At 40.1% G+C, this 21,298-nt stretch overlaps 1 protein-coding gene across 1 annotated transcript in view; it reads right to left on the minus strand.

The window, feature by feature from the left end:
- CEMIP2 (cell migration inducing hyaluronidase 2) overlaps nt 1-21,298 on the minus strand; it is a 97,674-nt gene that overhangs the window by 26,590 nt on the left and 49,786 nt on the right. Inside the window, exons 12-16 of the mRNA XM_073670387.1 lie at nt 19,000-19,088; nt 14,188-14,319; nt 13,580-13,615; nt 9,391-9,546; nt 2,394-2,571 (exon numbers count right to left, since the gene is read on the minus strand). Coding sequence (XP_073526488.1) covers nt 2,394-2,571; nt 9,391-9,546; nt 13,580-13,615; nt 14,188-14,319; nt 19,000-19,088 — 591 coding nt within the window. The remainder of the gene's footprint in view (nt 1-2,393; nt 2,572-9,390; nt 9,547-13,579; nt 13,616-14,187; nt 14,320-18,999; nt 19,089-21,298) is intronic.

A 21,298-nucleotide genomic window follows, 5' to 3' on the forward strand; every position in this document is an offset into this window, starting at 1 on the left:
ATCTGTGAAATTGCTATAGATCACGTAGAAATCATGTGTCAGAATATATTCTGAGTTTTGGCCGATAAAGAAATAGATTTCATATAGAAATGTCAAAAGTAACAAAGTTATTATCGAAAAGTTAAAACTACAAACCAAATCTTCCTTACTAAGGGGTTAAGAGCGCCGTACAATTATAAAGCATCTTGTTGGCTGTAATGACATCATTCCCATACGAGCAGAGCTGGGGGAAGCTTCATATCTGCAGAATTGCCTCTGTTCTGCTGAATACCTTTGTATACGCAGGGATCATTGCCAGATCCTCCAGCGTGAAGAAAAGTCTGGCTATGAGGAAGGAGAACTGAACAATGTCCAAAAGTCTAAAAGAGGACACAAATAAAATATCACTGTTCTAAAGCAGTAGAAAGTATCTGGTAGACCTGTGAAGGATCCTTCAGACAGACATTAAATACTCCTGTAGAAGAGAAGTCGGCTTCTATCCCCCCTAGGTTTGAAACAACATTTGCACTTCTGGAAAGAATTACCAAACCGAGAACTGGGCCTGTTACTGTACCTGGCTGCATCTAAAAGCTTCTTTTATGCCGACGATCCCTGGCTTGGTGAAGCAGGAGCACTAATTCCTGGATTCTCCTACCAGCTTCCATTAATTATATATAGAAAAGACAAGATTGTATCGCCTAGGATTCACAGACACCTTGGTTATGTAGTTTGTCATTTTAGAAATGTAGATGGCAATAATTTAAAACAAAAACAGCAGGACAAGAGATACCAAAATTTTCAGTAGCACGAATACAATGGCTCGCTCATTCTCTGCCCAAAAGAATGTGTAAAAAGCTATATACCCCAGCATCGTTCCCTACAGAACACAGATGGCAGAATATAGTTCCTAAATTTACCACTATATCTTTCTGATGGGTGATTATTATTAGTATGCCATCATGCATGAAATAAATTGCTTCCAATAAGATTTGCCCCATTTATCATCAACTTATTAGCTGTTTTGCCATAAAAAAAAAAAAAAAAAAAGACCACCTGCCCTTGTGCATTGTCGGAGCAACCATGGGAAGCAAGCTCACCCCTGACAATCCATAGGTCATTCAGAAACATGGAAAACCAAATAGAAAAGGTATAGAGTGGCAAGAACAAACAGGTTCTCAAGAGTTTTACCATCCCTACTTTGTGACTTGCTCATCAACAAGAAAACTGACTAACATTGGTCCTGATTCATTGAGACTGGTGGTATGCATGCTAATATAAATGAAGGGACCGCTGGAGAAAGATGTGCCTTATTCATTAACAGGCGCATGCCACTTAAAAGGAATACGGTCACCAAGTTATTGCTACTTCATCTGAGAGCAGCACACTCTAAAGACAGAGATCCGGATTCCAGTGATGCGTCAATTACCAGGCTTTGATAAAAATAACCATCTTAGCAGATCATCACTAAGGGAGTGATAAACCACTCTAGTATGCCTTTGCCAGAAACGTTACTCTAGTCAGGGACTGAAGTAAATTTATGGCATTATTTATGCCAATAAAGTGGTGTAAACTAAGAGCTCATATTCCCTGCAGCACTACCACAGGTAAAATAATCTATACAAAATGCTCATTCACATAAATGGGAGATCCTTCTTCGACAAACTTTAAAATGGCTCTCAACCCTTGCCAAACCATGAATATCTGGACCGGGACTGCCCCTCTATTAACACAATTTCACAACAGGATATACCAAAATGGGTTTTCACGAATTGGAAAAAAATTTTTAAAAAAGGGACCCCGTCAGCTGATGCATGCTGCCCAAACCGTGATCACAGTTTGGGCAGCATGTATCAGCTGACAGGTCCCCCTTTAAATAGTAGCCATAATTATTTTTCTTCAAAAAGACATTGTGTGCATGACGGTTTTTAAGTGTGCAAACTCACTGAGGTTTTCAAGAGGGAAATGTCGACTTATATATTCCTGAAGTGTCTTTTGAGTCATTTTTTTGTCGGGTCTCAAAGTGTTTTTCAAAGATTTTCTTCTTAGTTCTTTAGAGTGGAAAACACCTGAAAAATACTTAGCCATCTTCTTTTAACAGCTTCAGGCTTCCAAAGACTCCAAGCAATTTTAAAAGACCCTCGAATGACTGAACTTAAGAATAGGAAGTAATTTTTACATAGAAATTCTTAAGTTCATTCTTACAAGCGTTTATTTGAAGAGTTTTTCAAGCACTTTTCAGAGTGGAAGCCCCCTGAAAGAAGTCGTGTGCACATAACCATAGATTGCCACAAATTTTCCACCTTCTGTAGGTGGTTCTTTAAAGTGTAACAGCATTTTTCATTTAAAGGGGAAGTCCAGAGGAAGCAAAGTGATGCCTTGTACAAAATAAATAAAAATTAGAAAGATCTACTTACATTTGCTCCAAACTTAAGGAATGAAACATTATTCCTCGGAGTGAGTTGCCATGGATTCTTCATGAGGAAGCCAATTGCACTTGTATATCGGTCAGATGTTGGCACAAAGTTTTTAAAAGTACTCTTTGTAAGACGAATAGGCCCATCGTAAATCTGAAAAGCTCTGATTGGGAAAGTTCTGAAAGACAATAAAATTAAATTCAGTTCTCAGATGATCTTCCATCTGTTTGGATGCTAAAATATGTGCAGGAGAAAGAAAAAAGTTAATATTGTACCAATAATCATGAATAAAAACTGTCGCCTCAAAAAAGGACCATCGTTATGCATTTATGAACCAGGACAATTTTCATTTTAGCACCCTTTGTTTTTTTCCTTCCCTTGTTCCAAGAGTAATAACTTTTTTTATTTTTCCATCAACATAGCCAAACTAGAACTTGCCTGAGTTTTTTTTGCATGCCATGATGAAGTATAGTTCTTACTGATACCATGTTGGGGTACATTACATTTTAAAATCACTTATGATTTTTTTTCCTTTTGGTCATTGCACTTGCTACAATTATTACTATATAATTAATTTTTCAAGTCTGGCATTTAAATGTAAAAAAAATATTACGTACAGTATAAATAATTTTATATTTTGATAAATCGAATCATTTCGGACACAATAGAGATTTTTTTTTAATTGTTTATGGGGATAAATATATATTTTTTTTTATATAATATATCAAATTTTTCTTTATACTATACAGACATTTTGGTATTGAAGTTATCTTTTTCATTTGATGCTTAACCTGTATCTGAACTCCTAGTCTCCTAGACTGCAGACATAGGAGCATTTAACAGGTCCTTGGCTGTCACACCACTTAAATGCTATAGTCAGTAATTGATACCTACATCTAAAATGGTTAACAGTAATCTGTGCTTACTCCAGTCGCTGCCGTTACAGGGAATTGACAGCTATGCAACACGACTCGGCATCTGTCACAAAGCATCTAGTAAGTAATTTAACATATAGTGGGACCATCTTAGTGATGCCCATGCCTTAATAGGGGTGAGCTCTAGAACACCAAAACTAAAATGAATTCCAAACTCAGACGTGAGCTCTTGACAGTTTTAAGCGTGCCCTAAAAACACACACTTCTTTAGACTGCCCCAAGGCCTTACCTCACTTATGTAACTATTACTGTTTTGCACAATTTGTGGCGTACTGTGGATTTTAAAACATGAATCATATTAATTTTGTTAAATAGCCTCCGTTCCTATCCTCTCATCTAGCCAAATCAGTTCTCATACTTTGCACTGATGAGGGCCAACAGCCCGAAACATTGTGTCTGCAAACTGAGATGCTGATTTGGCTATTATCCTAAGTCTTATTGCACGACTCGTTAAAGGGTTGATTGTGACTTGTAGGATTGCTGCTTCCAATAGGTGGCGCTATAGAGTTCAAATCCTCTTTTTCTCTGAAGAGGCAATTTGCATGTTAAATAGCCACAAATGTTCTACCCTCTACAGCCTATAGATCAATCTGATGAATAACCTTTAGTCCAGGGACACTGGGTCTACACTTAGAACATTTTTCAATTCAGCATAGTGAATGCAATCTCTGGGGCACGAGAGATCACTTGTGAAAGATACGGCTTGTACCATAAGCATTTCTTAGTGTTAATTGCCTCTTCAGAGAGGAAGTGGACATGAACTTTAGCGCCACCTATTGGCAGTAGCAATCCTCAAAGTCAATATCAACCCTTTAATTAGCCTTGCAGTATGACTTAGGATAAAAGCCAAAACAGTATCTCAATTTGCAGATGTCAGTTTCGGTGTGTTTTAAAAACTGAGGAAAAAGAATGTAATCCTCATAATAGCATTTATCTCCATATACACAAAGGCACTGGGAGCACTGCACATCCAATGCCAAATGAAATCATGAACAAAATAAATATCAAACTGAAAATGCAGAAAAACAAATAGGCAGCTTGGAAAAAATAGCAGTGTCCGCATTTTCATTTCCAAACTGGAACATTTACAGTAAAAACAGGAATTTGTTTCCAGACTTAGCTTTTCTGTTAATCACTGAACTAATACTTGGTTATGCAACCTTTATTTCTGATACCTGCTTTACATCTGTGTGGCATGGAGTCCACTAACATCTGACACCTGTGAACTGATACTTCCAGCACTACATTCCACAGTTCTTTTGCATCAAACAGCATTTTTGATGCCACTCCACTCAATGCTTGCACCTCAGTGTAACAGTCTTGCTCTCCTCTGTCCATATAATGTTGCACCACTTCTCTTTAGGCCAGTCAACGTGTTCTTTACCAAATTGTAACCTTTCACGTCTTTTTCAGCAATGGTACTTTATGAGGGTTTGTTGCAAATAGTTTGGCTTCAGGTGAGCGTCTTCTGATGGTTGCAGGACTCACAGGTAACTGAAGATCTTCTTGGATGCTTCCTTGCCATTCTTGTGATTCTATGATCTATGTGGATGGTCTTATTTATTTTCATACCACGGGTTTCAGGTTTGGATTGCCATTTTAAAGAACTCGAAATCTTTTTAGGTGGAGTAGCAAATTATTTTCTGCACTTCTTTAGGTTTTCCCTTCTCCAATCAACTTCTTGATCAAAACTTTTCTCCTTCGGTCTAGAACAGGGGTCTCAAACACGCGGCCCGCGGGCTTCATGCGGCCCGCAGGCACCATAGACCCCGATCGCGGCCCGGTCCAGGAGCTGCGCTTCAGTTCAGTGTATTGCCACGCAGAGACCGGCTCTCTGCACAGCAATACGAGTGGCAGCCGCCGGCCTATCAGAGGCCAGCAGTTGACATCTGCGTCCCAGTGCAGCAGCGTATGACATCACTGACACTCGCAGATGTCAGCTGCTGGCCTCTGATAGGCCGGCGGCTGCCACTCGTATTGCTGTGCAGAGAGCCGGTCTCTGCGCGGCAATACACTGAACTGAAGCGCAGCTGCCGGCAGCACCTGGACTGGGTCGCGATTGGGGTCTATGGTGCCTGCGGGCCACAGGTGCAGAAAGGACGCCGAGGGAACGGAGGACAGGTGAGAAGAATCTTTTTTTTTCTCTTGTATGTGTAGAAAGGCACAAGGGACAGTCCTCCAAGATGGGGGACCAGGCTGGGGACAGTCCTCAAAAGATGGGGACCAGGCTGGGGACAGTCCTCAAAAGATGGGGACCAGGCTGGGGACAGTCCTCAAAAGATGGGGACCAGGCATGGAGCATTACGACAAGATAGGGACAAAGATGGGGGACATTACAAGATGCAGACCAGGGTGGGGCACATTACTACAAGATTTTGGCAGAAAAACTTCAAAATAAAGCATGAAAAAATATTTTGCCACTAAAAATGCTGCTTTATATATAAACTAAAGTAAACAAAAAAAGTGCATGTTTTATTATCGCCACATCCATAACGACCCAAGCTATAAAAAATAAAACAGCAAAAATGTTCAAAAGGTGTATAGAAAAAAATGGTATCACTAAAAATGTCACTTTGTCCTGCAAAGAATGCGGCCCCCCAAATTCCTTTTTTTTCCGTGTGCGGCCCATATACCCAGCCAAGTTTGAGACCCCTGGTCTAGAACAACCCATTTTACTCACTGAGCAATGGCTAAAACCAGGAGGTAAAACATTTGACACCTATTTCTTCACAGAATGAAAGACCTCACTAACAGAACACCCCCCCTTTCATTAAAGAAGTCAATTACACTCAATTAGCAGAATGCATGTCATGACTGCTAATTATGTTAGTTGCCCATTACTCGCCTACACCTAGTCATTAATTTTTTCCCTCCATGTTGTATGATCTTTTCTGCCAAAAACAGTAATTAAACACATTAGTGATGTTAGACAGCCATTATGTTGTACATAACTACGTGAAGCACATACTGTGTTTGGATTGCAATACCTGGCCTAAGCATGGACCTCCTGACCTCAGCCAACTGCTTTCTATATGCCTTAGCTCAGGTCAGGGAGTGTAAGCATGGTCCACACACACACACACACACACACACACACTTTACAGATGTGCGTATTTGGCCATAGGCCACAACATTCCTGTAAAGTGTGGTACATTTTTGGAACAGAGTTTCCGGAAGAACTCAGAAATTAGAGAGCATTGAATTAATTCACACCAGAACACAAGTTATGGTCTGAATGATTTCCATGTATATATGAGGTCTACTTTTAACTATTGTTTTCACATTCATTTTCAATACGGAGCTTATTCTAAATATGTTCAGAACCCACTACCCCCAACACACATCTAAGATATCTATGGGAAAGCAATTTCCAGGCACGCCAAGCCACAGTATAACTCTCACACTGAGAAACATGTATCCAATTTCTGTATGGTCTTTCCATATGAAGCACTATCCACCCTGTTAATTAATAACACCCATTAGTTAATTGAATTTACAGTACTTAAAAAGTATGACATACAAAATTACAGTAAAATATATTTACTTTTTTCAATCATGTACTGTTTACGTATTTATACACACACACACACTTTAATATGTATAGTGTTTGTGTACATAATGTGTCTACAGTGGTGTGAAAAAGTGTTTGCTCCCTTCCTGATTTCTAATTCTTTTGCAGGTTTGTCACTCTTTAAATGTTTCAGATCATAAAACAAATGTAAATATTAGACAAAGATAACACTAAATGCAGTTTTTAAATGAAGGTCTTCATTAATAAGGGAAAAAGAAATCCAAACCTACAGGGCCCAGTGTGAAAAAGTGATTCCCCACCCCCACCCCCTTAAAACAAGTTGAACTTCGCTTCCGAAAGAGGTGATAAACCACAGTTTAATTTCCCTAGCCACACACAGGCCTGATTACTGCCACATCTGTTCTCAATCAAGAAATCACTTAAATAGGACCTGCCTGACAAAGTGAAGTAGACCGAAAGATCCTCAAAAGCCAGACATCATGCTGCGATCTAAAGAAATTCAGGAACAAATGAGAAAGAAAGTAATTGAGATCTATCAGTCTGAAAAGGGTTATGAAACCATTTCTAAAGCTTTGGAACACCAGCGAACCACAGTAAGAGCCATTATCCACAAATGGCGAAAACATGGAACAGTAGTAAACTTTCCCAGGAGTGGCCAGCTGACCAAAATTACCCCAACAGCACAGTGACGACTCATCCGATAGGTCACAGAATACCACACAAGAACAGCCAAAGAACTGCAGGCCTCACTTGCCTCAGTTAAGGTCAGTGTTCCAATCCGTCCTTAACGCAGCAGCCAGGATCATATTCCTCGCCAACCGCTACACCGATGCCTCTTCCCTGTGCCAGTCATTGCATTGGTTGCCCATCCAATATAGAGTTCAATTTAAACTTATCACGCTTACCCACAAAGAGCTCCATGCTTCAGTACCCCCCTACATCTCCTCTCTTGTCTCAGTCTACACGTGCCCTCCGTTCTGCAAATGACTTAAAACTAAAATCCTCCATAATCCGAACTTCCCACTCCCGTCTCCAAGATTTCTCGCTTGCTGCACCAACTCTTTGGAATGCACTACCCAGGCCAGTTCGATTAATTCCCAATACCCACAGTTTCAAGCGAACCCTAAAAACACATTTCTTTAGACTGGCCTATCGCCTAAACACACTCTGTCCGTCCCAGTCTTCCCCCATATTAAAATCTTCTTCAACTTCAGGTTCATACCAACCATGCACTTAATAGCCTCTGTCAGGACTGCACACATACTGGCTGGCGACCAGTCCGTGTATTATTATTTATCTTATTTAGTATATCAAGGCTGCATTATACAATATATGTACTTTTTACCTTTTGTGTCTCCCCCATTTCCTCATAGACTGTAAGCTTGCGAGCAGGGCCCTCACTCCTTTCAATATGAGATATGCTTATTCTGTATTGTCTGTATATGTCCCCCTAAAATTTGTAAAGTGCTGCGGAATATGTTGGCGCTATAAAAATAAAAACTATTATTATATTATTAGTGTTCACGACCAGACCATAAGAAAGACTGGGCAAAAATGGCATGCATGGCAGAGTTCCAAGACTAAAACCACTGCTGAGCAAAAACAACATAATGGCTCATTTCAGTTTTACCACAGCACATCTTGATGATCACCAAGTCTTTTGGGAGAATACTCTGGACTCACGAGAGAGACAAAAGTTGAACTTTTTGGAAGGTGCATGTCCCATTACATCTTGCATAGAAGTAACATGGCATTTCAGAAAAGGAACATCATTATAAATGTAAAATATGGTGCTGGTAGTGTGATGGCCAGGGGCTGTTTTGCTGATCAGGACCTGGAAGACTTGCTGCGGTAAATGGAACCATGAATTCTGCTGTCTACCAAAAAAATCCTGAAGGAGAATGCCCGACCATTTGTTTGTGACCTCAAACTGAAGCACACTTGTGTTTGGATAATTGTCCTGCTGCATAACTCACCAGCAAGTCTACCTCTGAATGGCTTAAGAAAAACAAAATTAAGACTTTGGAGTGGCCTAGTCAAGGTCCTGACCTTAAAAAAGCAGTTCATGCTCGGAAACCCTCCAATGTGGCAGACTCACAACAATTTTGCAAAGAGTGGGCCAAAATTCCTCCATAGTGATATAAGACTCATTGCCAGTTAGCAACAACTGCAATCAAGCGTTTGTGATAAGGAAGGCCCAACTAGTTATTAGGTTTAGGGGGCAATCACTTTTTCACACAGGGCTCTGTAAGTTTGGATTTCTTTTTCCCTTAATAAAGATCTTCATTTAAAAACAGCATTTTGTGTTTACTTGTGTTATCTTTGTCTAATATTTACATTTGTTTTGTGATCTGAAACATTTTAAGAGTGACAAAGATGCAAAAGAATAAGAAATCAGAAAGGGGGCAAACACTTTTTCACACCACTGTATGTATGAGTATTCATAATTATATATTATATTATATTATATTATATATCAGGTGTGTGTGTCGTCAATACCAAAGTCATACTATGCAGAATTTAGTCATACCTGTTTCTAGGAAGTGTGCGATTTCTACCATAGACTCCTCCAGTCCCCCAATATTTGTTTTGGCCTCCTTGAGATCCATAATTTCTACTTTCACCTATAAACAGAGATTCAGAAACTTCCTGGCTGGAGCCTTCGTCTTTTAGAAAGCTTCCATCACTGTGGAAAAGGAAAGGATCATTAGGTGAATGAAAAGAGAAAAACAGACAGCCATGCACACATAGCACCTATCTATATACATACTGTATAAATGGACAGGGGCAACATCATTTTATTTAAGAAAATAGTGGGGAGCTGCAAACAGGCAATTTTACTAAAAATCATTAGCAGGGAGATGCATCAGTACATTGGAAATGCATAATATTAGAATCGCATGAGATCCACTTAAATATATTCCGCTCTTCCTAGTGATTGATCCGATAATGGGATCGGCTATTCTAATTATGTATAGTTTTGACTATTTCTATAACAAATAACATTGTGGGTTATAGTTAATTTAATGATAAAATGTATTTAATGGAGAAAGGTTGAAAAAAAAAGACCTAGGTACATCAAGTTGAACCTATGTAACTATACCTTCATCCATTTTTGATTCTAAGTTAATTGAGTATCTCTAATAGACATATACATTTGTATTGCCATTGATAAGTGGACCTCATGCGATTCGAATATTATGCATTTCTAATGTATCAGTACATTTCTTTATTATTTATACTTCTTTTGGCTATACACTGCTCAAAAAAATAAAGGGAACACTTAAACAACAGAATATAACTCCAAGTAAATCAAACTTCTGTGAAATCAAACTGTCCACTTAGGAAGCAACACTGATTGACAATGAATTTCACATGCTGTTGTGCAAATGGAATAGACAATAGATGGAAATTATTGGCAATTATAAAGACACCCTCAATAAAGGAGTGGTTCTGCAGGTGGAGACCACAGACCACATCTCAGTACCAGTGCTTTCTGGCTGATGTTTGGTCACTTTTGAATGTTGGTTGTGCTTTCACACTCGTGGTAGCCTGAGAAGGACTCTACAACCCACAGAAGTTGCTCAGGTAGTGCAGCTCATCCAGGATGGCACATCAATGTGAGCTGTGGCAAGAAGGTTTGCTGTGTCTGTCAGCGTAGTGTCCAGAAGCTGGAGGCGCTACCAGGAGACAGGCCAGTACACCAGGAGATGTGGAGGGGGCCGTAGGAGGGCAACAACCCAGCAGCAGGACCGCTACCTCCTCCTTTGTGCAAGGAGGAACAGGAGGAGCACTGCCAGAACCCTGCAAAATGACCTCCAGCAGGCCACAAATGTGCATGTGTCCGCACAAACGGTTAGAAACCAACTCCATGAGGGTGGTATGAGGGCCCCACGTCAACAGATGGGGGTTGTGCTCACAGCCCAACACCGTGCAGGACACTTGGCATTTGCCACAGAACACAAGAATTGGCAAAGTCGCCACTGGCGCCCTGTGCTCTTCACAGATGAAAGCAGGGTTCACACAGAGCACATGTGACAGACGTGATAAGAGTCTGGAGATGCTGTGGAGAGCGATCTGCCTGCAACATCCTTCAGCATGACCGGTTTGGCAGTGGATCAGTAATGGTGTGGGGTGGCATTTCTTTGGAGGGCCGCACAGCCCTCCATGTGCTCGCCAGAGGTAGCCTGACTGCCATTAGGTACAGAGGTGAGATCCTCAGACCCCTTGTGAGACCATATGGTGGGGTTGGCCCTGGGTTCCTCCTAATGCAGGACAATGCCAGACCTCATGTGGCTGGAGTGTGTCAGCAGTTCCTGCAAGATGAAGGCATTGAAGCTATGGACTGGCCCGCCCGTTCCCCAGACCTGAATCCGATTGAGCACATCTGGGACCTCATGTCTCGCTCCATCCACCAACGTCACATTGCACCACAGACTGTCCAGGAGTTGGCGGATGCTTTAGTCCAGGTCTGGGAGGAGATCCCACAGGAGACCATCCACAACCTCATCAGGAGCATGCCCAGGCGTTGTAGGGAGGTCATACAGGCACGTGGAGGCCACACACAATACTGAGCCTCATTTTGACTTGTTTTAAGGACATTACATCAAAGTTGGATCAGCCTGTAGTGTGTTTTCCACTTTAATTTTGGGGGTGACTCCAAATCCAGGCCTCAATTAGTTAATAAATTTGATTTTCATTGATTGTTGTGTGATTTTGTTGTCAGCACATTCAACTTTGTACAGAACAAAGTATTCAATGAGAATATTTAATTCATTCAGATCTAGGATGTGTTATTTGAGTGTTCCCTTTATTTTTTTGAGCAGTGTATTTTAAACATTATTATGTGATCTATAAGTATATATTGCCTTGTTACAATACTTTTTGGATATGACTTTCCTAGGCTTTGGAGCGCACTTGCTTTATACTGTACATCTGAGATAGAATACATACATTTTTTGTTGGAACCCATGTGGCCCTGGCCTAGGACATAACTGGTATGCATGGGTGCAATGGATCATCGCATGTGTGGTATGCGACGTGGGCATGAGGATATGCACCCTTAATAGTCTCCAGAGGTACATGCTTGATATGTAGCCCGGGGCATATTACTGGTGTGAGTGCACTTTTGGGTACTGACTTCCTCCCCATTTAAGTTTAGCGCACGCTGGGGACCTATGTAGTGAGTGGAACATGCATGTGGATTTAACATGAAGAGGAAGCCCGGACTGAAGCTGATCTGACTTCCTTTTCATGTTCAATCTGTACTTCGGTGGGGACAGTGACACCAGCACTGATTGGGCGCTGGGCACCACGTGTCATTCCACCACACCAGAGCTCCGAGATTGCGAGTGCCAACACCGCTGGAACGTCGGCCAACACAGGAGGGGAGTATAGGTTGTTTTTTTTTTGTTTTAATCAGGCTGAACATTTAGTAATGGACAACCCCTTTAAATATGACTGGACCTATAAAATGAAAACCATAAACCTGTGCATACGCGAAGATCTTGTTACCAAGAGAGAAAAAAAAAATAATTTATTTTATATAATATATATATATATATATATATATATATATATATATATATATATATATATATATATATATATATACATATACATATATATATATATATATATATATATATATATATATATATATATATATATACATATATATATATATATATATATATATATATATATATAGTAACTCCAGTCAGCAGCGTGAGACTTCATGTAGATGGGAAGTCACTATGTAAATACTTGGCTGCTGGTAGAAAGTGTAAAGACTCCTTTTATATGATCTCCTTAATGTTACAGAACTGGAAACCATTTAGACATATTCTGTTTGTTGTAGTAGTAGTCGTCTGGGAAAGTTGCCAACCAATGAAGTCAGGAAATCAGCAGCACAACTTCCTATAACATGTGCTACTCACACCCGAATCATTGCATAAAGCAGAGAACAGCAAATGGGTTCATGCTTGAATTCCCCCCATTATTTTATATGCACGCCAGTCATTCATACATAGAGCATTTTCTTGCTAAAAAAAAAGCATTTTTTAAGGTTTGGGTTAAAAAAATTAAAAAAAAAGTCTGTCTTCTTCCAGAAATAGCAATCTTTTCTATAGGCCATATTAGGTATTGCAGCCTTTACCCATTCATAAGAGGCAGAGAAAGTGTACGAGACAGCTTAATGGATAGCCATTTTTTTTATTTGGGGAGCTCCAGAAGGCCGGATAACAGTTGATCAAAACAGTGAAAAGAAAAATGAAGACAATGGTCCAAGGGCTATATTTTAATATCACTACTTCAGGGGACATGCATTGTTTGTAGACATTTATACCATTTATTCTGCAACAGGACAACAACCCATGTCATTGAGGACTATCTTCAGTGTAAAGAAGAACAAGGAGTTCTGGGAGTGCAGATCTCCCCCACAGAGACTTGATCTCAACAGAGTGTCTGGGATTACATGGAGAGACAAAAAGCGTATGTCCAAAGAAAATCTGTGGTTAGTTGTCCAAGATGTTTGGAACAACCTCCCTGCAGAGATCTTTCAAAACCACATCAAAAGTATCAATTCCTCCAGCTACACTTGCACCAAATATGGATTTCTTTTTTGTTCAGTCACTTTGCATTTCATTAATTTAAATAAACTATTAACATTTCTATTTTTGAAAGAGTTCTTCCTTTGAAGCATTTTGCACAGTACTTACCTTGCAAAGGTGAGGCCAATACCATTGTCAGAGAATCTGCAAAAGAATGATAAACCTTTAAAAAGGGTACCACCAAGACATAAGGGAACACATTTTCCCTTCCAGCAATGTTTAATGTATGGTTTTTATCAGAACCTTCAGTGGTTTTAGGCAGGAATATACGACTTCATTGCATGGAAAGGAGAACATACAAGAAGGGTTTGGTTTAAAATTATATATATAAATAAATCTGGCTTTATTTTTTTACCATTCTGAAAAATCAAGGTGTAGTGTGAGGGAGCAAGCCTCCAATGGCCCGGTGGACTTACTAAAATGTATGCCACAAACTGGAAACTGTTCCAACACAAGAAAAAAAGGGAGCAATACAGAAATGAGTTTTATGGCCATTTTCAACTCTTCATGTCACTCTTTGCTATAAGATTTTCCACATAACTAATCAAAGTGGTGACCCTATGTAATGCCAATTACCAAATTAGGGGCTTTCATTTAATGGTGCAGGGGTAGGGCTGTCCATTTATGAAATTCTATCGTAACCACAGATGCCTTACAGGAAATCATAGGTCTGTACAGAATTGTGTAGGGACTAGAGAAAAGGTAGTCATACATACCCTGAATTAGTTATGATAATGTCGCCTCCTCTCACCCAAGCACCGTGGTCATTATTCTTAAAAGAAACAAGGCCATCAATAAGAGCAGCCACTCTTGGTTTTAGAGGATCGGCATCAACATGGGGTCGAAATCTACATAAGGGATAGAGAGACAAGGTCAATTGGTATTGTTCGTTAAAAGAAAATATTTTTAAAGAATCATCGTAAAGAAATTTCTAGCTGAAAACTTCACATTATTTTAAATATATAGAATGGGGTTTAAATAATCTCAAAACAGCACAATGCGGTCAGGAAAAGCCAAGCATAACTTCAGGGCTAATAGTTACTAAGTGATCAAAGGGATGGAGCATCGTCTAGTCCACTTGGATTATATACTATTATTCAGTTCCTCTCAAATGAACTCAAATCTATAGTGTGACATGTTAAATGTTCTTTTTTAACATGAGTTGTCCACCTGTGGGGACATTTTTTGCATTATAAGTTTAGCACCTGTTGGCTTTTACACACTTAGTTTCCATGCAGGTTTACATTTATGTGGGTTAAGATCAAAAATCAGGTGAAAGAAGCTCAGAAAAAGACAGACAAGAGTTCCACCTTCAGAACGAGCTCACTGACTCTTGGATAAGTCATTCTACAGCCAGCTATAAACAGTTAGCTTTTTATAGCCTCGGCGTTTTTTGTTTTTTTTTACAACAAACTGTACATAATCAAGAGAAGTTTTCTGAAAGGGGAAAAATATATATATTTCGTTTCATTAAATACATACATTAGAAAAAAAAAAAGAAACATGTCCCCAAAAGGAGGATGACCCCTTTAACAAATAAACAACAATCTCTGCATAATAAAAAGTTAAGAAACTATCTAATATGTTTTAATTCACCCATGGAAAGCATAGATTTTGACAATGGTGAGTAATTTAAAAATTCTTGTTCACAACCAGTGGCTTCAAACCATACATATCTACTAATGGGCAGTGGCGAGCTAAGGAAAAAAATACGTAAAGTTAAAAAGTGGATTGTCCACTTTTCTATATTTTACCAGAGAAATGATGATATGATTTTGTGACACTACGTAATCTAGAAGTATTACAGGTTCTCCTCCTGCACTTAGTACAACCTTCCTCACTGACTGCACAGATCTCCCGTGTCCTCTACTGATGGAGGAGCATATGACCAGACCGCTCTATCATGTGAAAGGAGTTTTCTATAGGAGAAGGCTGATTGACAGGTCTGGTCACGTGCACCTCCATCAGTAAACTTTGACTCCAGAAGAGGTTGGCTTGTCATGGAGGTAGGCTCACATAACTTAATCAAATTGTGCATCAAAAGCCTCAAAATTTATAAGTGTAGTAATTGTAGCGGTATTGCAATAACAAAATAATTAGAAAATATCACTGCCAACAATACTGAGGTGTCTGCACTGCAGTCACAGCGGCCCAGTGATTTTGCATTGCTAGAAGGTGCCGACTGTCACGCAAGGTGTAGGAAAGACTAAGTGCAACACGAAGGGAAAGGGGAAAAGGGGGCCCAGACTCTAGGGAAAGGGGGAACTGGAGACCTCCTAGGCTGATCTAAAATCACCCCGTCTCCACCAACATCCCTTTATTGGTTCTGCACCAATCGCCGCACAAGAACCTCACCCTGTCTTTCCGTGGCGTTTAGCCCTGGCTAGGGAAGGGAGGGGGATGAGCACTAGTCGATCCCCACTGACAACTAGGGGGAACAAACAAGACTTCAGAGAGATGAACACATGTCCTCTTAGCTCCAGAGAGGAAGAAGTACTGCTCTTGCTCAAGCCTTCACAAAAGGTAATGTGAATATTGCAGGCACCTCCCTCTAGCAAACAGCAGCTATTTATACACCCAGGCCAGGGTGTTAATTAGCAAGAGGAAGGAAGCCATTGGGTATTAGAGAGACAGCTTCTAAGAAGGTGTCTGTAATGCCAAACGAAAAGATCTCCTGCAACCAACTGCAGGGCGACTCACTTCTGACACACCCGTGACACTGACTATTGTCTGCTGCAGTGGTGTTTGGCTCACAGAAGATTGCCTGACATGTTACACTGCATTAAAGCTACATAACACCTCATGTATTCAGCCACTGCTTGTAAGCAAGAATATTTTCCTTCACTGACTATTTTCAGGATCTTTGCCTGCTGTCATTGTATAATGAAACCTTCTAGAATTTTTTTTCTCTTTCACCATTTACATAAAAACCCCTTTGCAAATTCAAGGAAGAAACTCATTCAGGAATAGTGTATTATAAATCACACTAGTCAAACACAGCTGTCAAATGGAAAAATAAAACTATCTGTATAAACGTAAAAATTCAACACCCGTCAGGATCGGAGTACACGGTGAAGAAACAGAACTGCTGACTACACTGTCAACATGAACATAGGGCGGAAAGATCAGGAAGACAAACTTTGCCAAAGGCTACTGAGTGCTAGGAAAAGGCTCCCAAAAGAAAAGAAAAATGCCCATGATAAACATGCCACCACCCCAAGGACTGAGATGGAAAGACTTTGAAGTAGGAAACACACAAAAGGAGAATAAAATATATTCACACTGCTGGAATGTAAAAGACTTGTGTATAAATGGGTGCTGGATCTTCCCATTGACTATGCAGTACAAGAAATGAGTGCCACATTCATCTAAAGGGCGACATAATGTATACAACATCAGAGAACACAGAGGAAGTGTGTGTTACTACACATCGACTCATTGACGGGACCGCATCCTTTCTGCCCGAGATCAAAGGGCAGCCAAGCTATTCTACACAGGGCCAGAACATGAATGTATAAGATTCCAGAAATCGGTTAAATCTTTGTGGCATGTATGGGACTCACAGAGCATGTTATTCCGCTCTGCACATTCCTGCCAAGCCTGGTTTCACCATTACAACTTGGACCAGAAACAATGATGAAGTGTGTAAAGCATGGAATGGATATCAACTGGGAGGAAATATTGGCATTGAACCCCTACTCCCCATAGCGCTGAAGAAGGTCCTTTAAACTGAAATATCACGGTTTTTGGATTGTTTTTCTAATAAATCTCATTTTTTTCTGAAACTCTGAGTGCCAGATTTTATTTTATTTTTGATACAGTAAAATCACAGCGTGACACGTCAGAAGAGAATAGATAGAAAGAGGGCAGTGACATACAATTAGTGCAATGCATGCGTAGCTTAATGTTCATGTATTTAGCTAATAATGAAATAAATTAAAGGAAAAAAAAATGTAGTCCCCCGAATTTTTAATAACCAGCTGAGGGAAATGTTGACAGCTGGGGGCTAATGTTTGTAGCATGGGAAAGGGGTAATACCCATGGCTAAGTATACAGCTGTGAGCGGATATTCTTAGCCTTTACTGGTTATTAAAATTGGAAAAATTAAGTGGGATCCCCCCTATAATAACCAGCAAAGGCTAGGCAGACAGCTGAGGGCTGATATTAACATACTAGGAAGGGGCCATGGATATTGGCCCTCTCCCAGACTAAGAACATCAGCTCTCAGCCGCCCCAGAAATGGCGCATCCATAACATGCACTAAATCTTGCGGTGGCAAGCGGGTTAAGACTATGTGCCCACGATGCAGAAATGCTCAGGATTTTTCCTGAGCGTTTCTGCATCTCCCTGGCAGAAAAAACGCATGCCGATTGTACATGCGGATTGTACATGCGTTTTCCTGCCAGGGACATGCGGATGTGAAGCGTTCTTCACATGCATTTCCGCATGCGGGTTGACAAGCGCTTTCCAAGCAATTTTAGCATCACTTGGAAAGTGCTTGACAACTTGGTCACACTATATAAATCCATGCAAACAGCATGGATTTATATACTGTGACTGAAAGAATGGTAAAAAAATAAAAAATAAATCTATACTTACCTTCCGATGGCCCCTGGAGTCTTTATCCGATGCGTCTCAGCTTGCCGGCAGCTCGCGGTAGACTAAAGGACCTGCCGGCGTCAGCGGTCATGTGACCCGTCACAGGACTAAATGACATCACGGAAGGTCCTTTTCAGACCATCGCGAGTTGCCGGCAAGCCGAGACGCATCACTGTGGAGACCGGGGGCCATCAGCCATCAGAAGGTAAGTATAATATTTATTTTATTCTTCTTTTTTTTTTTTTTTTTTTTTTTTTTTTACAGGTACTATGGTACCCGAGTCCGGAGGAGAGCCTCCTCCTCTCCAGACCCAGGTACCATCCGCACATTGAAACGCATGGATTCTGCATGTACAGATGCAGTGATGCGGAATCCATGCGCTCCAATGCAAGTCAATGGCGGCGAAAACTCCGCGTTTACGCAAAATTAATGGTAGTGCTGCGGATTTTTCCCACAATGATAATCCACATGTACTGTGCACATGCTGCAGAAATTTCCTTTGCGAATTATCATTGGGGGACATGGCAGGCCTTCTACCCAGCGTTTTTTAAGCGTTTCTGCAGCAGAATTGCCGCTGCGGAAACGCTTAAAAAACGCATAGTAGGCACACAGCCTAATAGTGTTGGGGTTGATGGGAGCTTTGTATTGTCAGATGTCATCATGCCCAGGAGTTAGTAATGGAAAGGCGTCTATAACACACCCTCATAGTCAAATTTTTTTTTAGCCCAGTAGAGGCATCATGTTAGGTTTAGGGTCCCAACAAAGGGGTATGCTAGTCGCTGGCTTTTGGGCTCACACGAATTGGCCAATTTCATATATTTAAATGTTTAAGTATAATAGCATTTCAGAGTGCAGCTTTAATTTGTTATATAGAGTGGCGCGTTTAAACACGTATAAACAGAGTATTAGGAGATGAAACATGTTATTACCTGGCATTATTGTCCAAACACAGATATTCCCTTGGGTCTTCGGCACTTGCGTTTGTAGTTTTCACACCCTTATCAATAAACAGGCCTGCCTAGAAATAGAAAAAAAAGAAATAATCTCTTAAACAAAAAAAAAAAGTAAAGTAAATAATCAAGGCTCATTCTTTCTATGCTAAATTGGACTTGTTCCATTATAAATTATCTGTTATGTTATAGGGAAAATATATATTCTTGTACCGTGTTAGCCAGTAGATAGAAAAATATTTAGATTTGAGTGTCTTCAGTGGTTGATACCATCTTTTCAGTTAGCCATTAAAAGGTAACAAATTGCAAGCTTTCGAGACTACTCAGGTCTCTTCATCAGGCTAGTATACCACAAAATCTGAAGAGTCACATATTTATACACAATAAGACACAAAAATAATGCAATAGATAAGACAGGTGATGAAAAGCAGAGTTATTGTGGAAGAGATAAACCGTTCTGGCTATAAATATTTTAGCAGTTAATAGATAAGGAGTGTGAAGGTTTTATTGTCCTGTGACTAGGTCCAGTGCTATGATGGCCTCACAAGTCTGAGGAGCACATTCCTTAGTTTATGTAGAATGACATAAATCCATGCGACACATTCATTCCTGCTCTGAAAGTGTTAAAGGTCATCATCAGTTTATATTCTGACATTCTTCTTTCTCTTTGAGATTTCAAGTTACCTTATAAATACCAGTAATTTCATGTCTTATATGATGTGATCAGGAGAACAAAAATGCTTGGCTACAGGTAGATCTATTCTTTTTTCTTTTGTGTGGCGATGATGATTCATCCTTGTCCTAAGTTTTTGCCCTGTCTCCCCTACTTAAAGACCCCCAGCTGGACATTTGGTACATATAATTAAGTACACTATATTAGATGTGATACAGCTGAAAGTACCTGGGATCTTATAGTCCTGATGTGAATTGGGGATCTTTATCTTGTCTGTGGTTGTTATAAACGGACAGGTTTTAAATTTTTTCTGGTTGCAAGGAAAGGTACCTGTAGCTGGTGGAGATGACAGGGAGCTTCTGACAATGATGCTTCTTAGATTTGGGGGCTGCCTGAAACACAGAAGTGGGGGGTCTGGAAATATGGATGGTAGTCGTGCATCTTTTTGTAGTAAGGATTGTAGTTTCCCTGCAGCTATCCTTAGCGCCTCCAGATTTGGATTGTAGGTGACTACTAGAGGCACCCGGTTGCTTTCTTGTTTGGTTTTGTAATGTAGGAGATGATTCCTTGATATTCTGGTGGCTCTTGTAATCTGGTTTTCAATTGTTCTTGGATGGTAGCCCTGATTCAAAAAGGTCTTTCTGAGGCCATCAAGGTGTTTGTCTCGATCCAGAGGGTTCGAACATATCCGATTGTATCTGATGGCTTGGCTGTAAACTCCTTATCTATTAACTGCTAAAATATTTATAGCCAGAACGGTTTATCTCTTCCATAATAACTCTGCTTTCCATCACCTGTCTTCTCTATTGCATTATTTTTGTGTCTTATTGTGTATAAATATGTGACTCAAGATTTTGTGGTATACTAGCCTGATGAAGAGACCTGAGTAGTTTCGAAAGCTTGCAACTTGTTACCATCTTTTCAGTTAACCATTAAAAGGTATCAACCACTGAGGACTCTCAAATCTAAATATTTTTCTATCTACTGGCTAACACGGTACAAGAATAAATATTTTCCCTATATCAAAATGGAGGATACCAGAATGTACCGCATCTTCATGGAACTTAAGCCACTTCTGAAGAAACGTGCACAATTGGACAGTGACATTTTTTTCTTATCTAAATGCAAAAAGGAGAATCTAATTCCTAAAGGACTCTGGATTACAAACCCAATTCTTCATACCTACAATACTCATTATGCACAAAACCTTTGTCACAGGACTTCTGAGAGACTAAGGAACCACCTTTTGCATGTCTTCTACAGCATCAAAAGTAAAGTCCAAGGGCAATTTGAAACTCGGAGGAAACAGAGAAAACGCAGAGCAAAAATTACAGCAATACTACAACAAACTACGGACCCTTCTGATTCATAACAAGGAAAAGAAGCTGCACAGATTGCGCCTAAACTCAGGGCGCTAGACAGTTACAAAATAAAGCCAAAACTTGACAATTTGGACAACCACTCCATTCCAGACACAGAAGCATCTAACTCATCAATCTCTCAGATTATACACCCAACAAAGCGGAGCTGGCTGTGCTTTCTAGGGGACTCTCATTTTGTCCTACTAAAGCCCTAGATAAAACTGAACTCTGTAGTGATATGCAA

The sequence above is a fragment of the Phyllobates terribilis genome, unplaced genomic scaffold, assembly GCF_046119375.1.
Source record: "Phyllobates terribilis strain yellow unplaced genomic scaffold, ASM4611937v1 Scaffold_1__5_contigs__length_1240528914, whole genome shotgun sequence".
Classification (NCBI taxonomy): Eukaryota; Metazoa; Chordata; class Amphibia; order Anura; family Dendrobatidae; genus Phyllobates; species Phyllobates terribilis.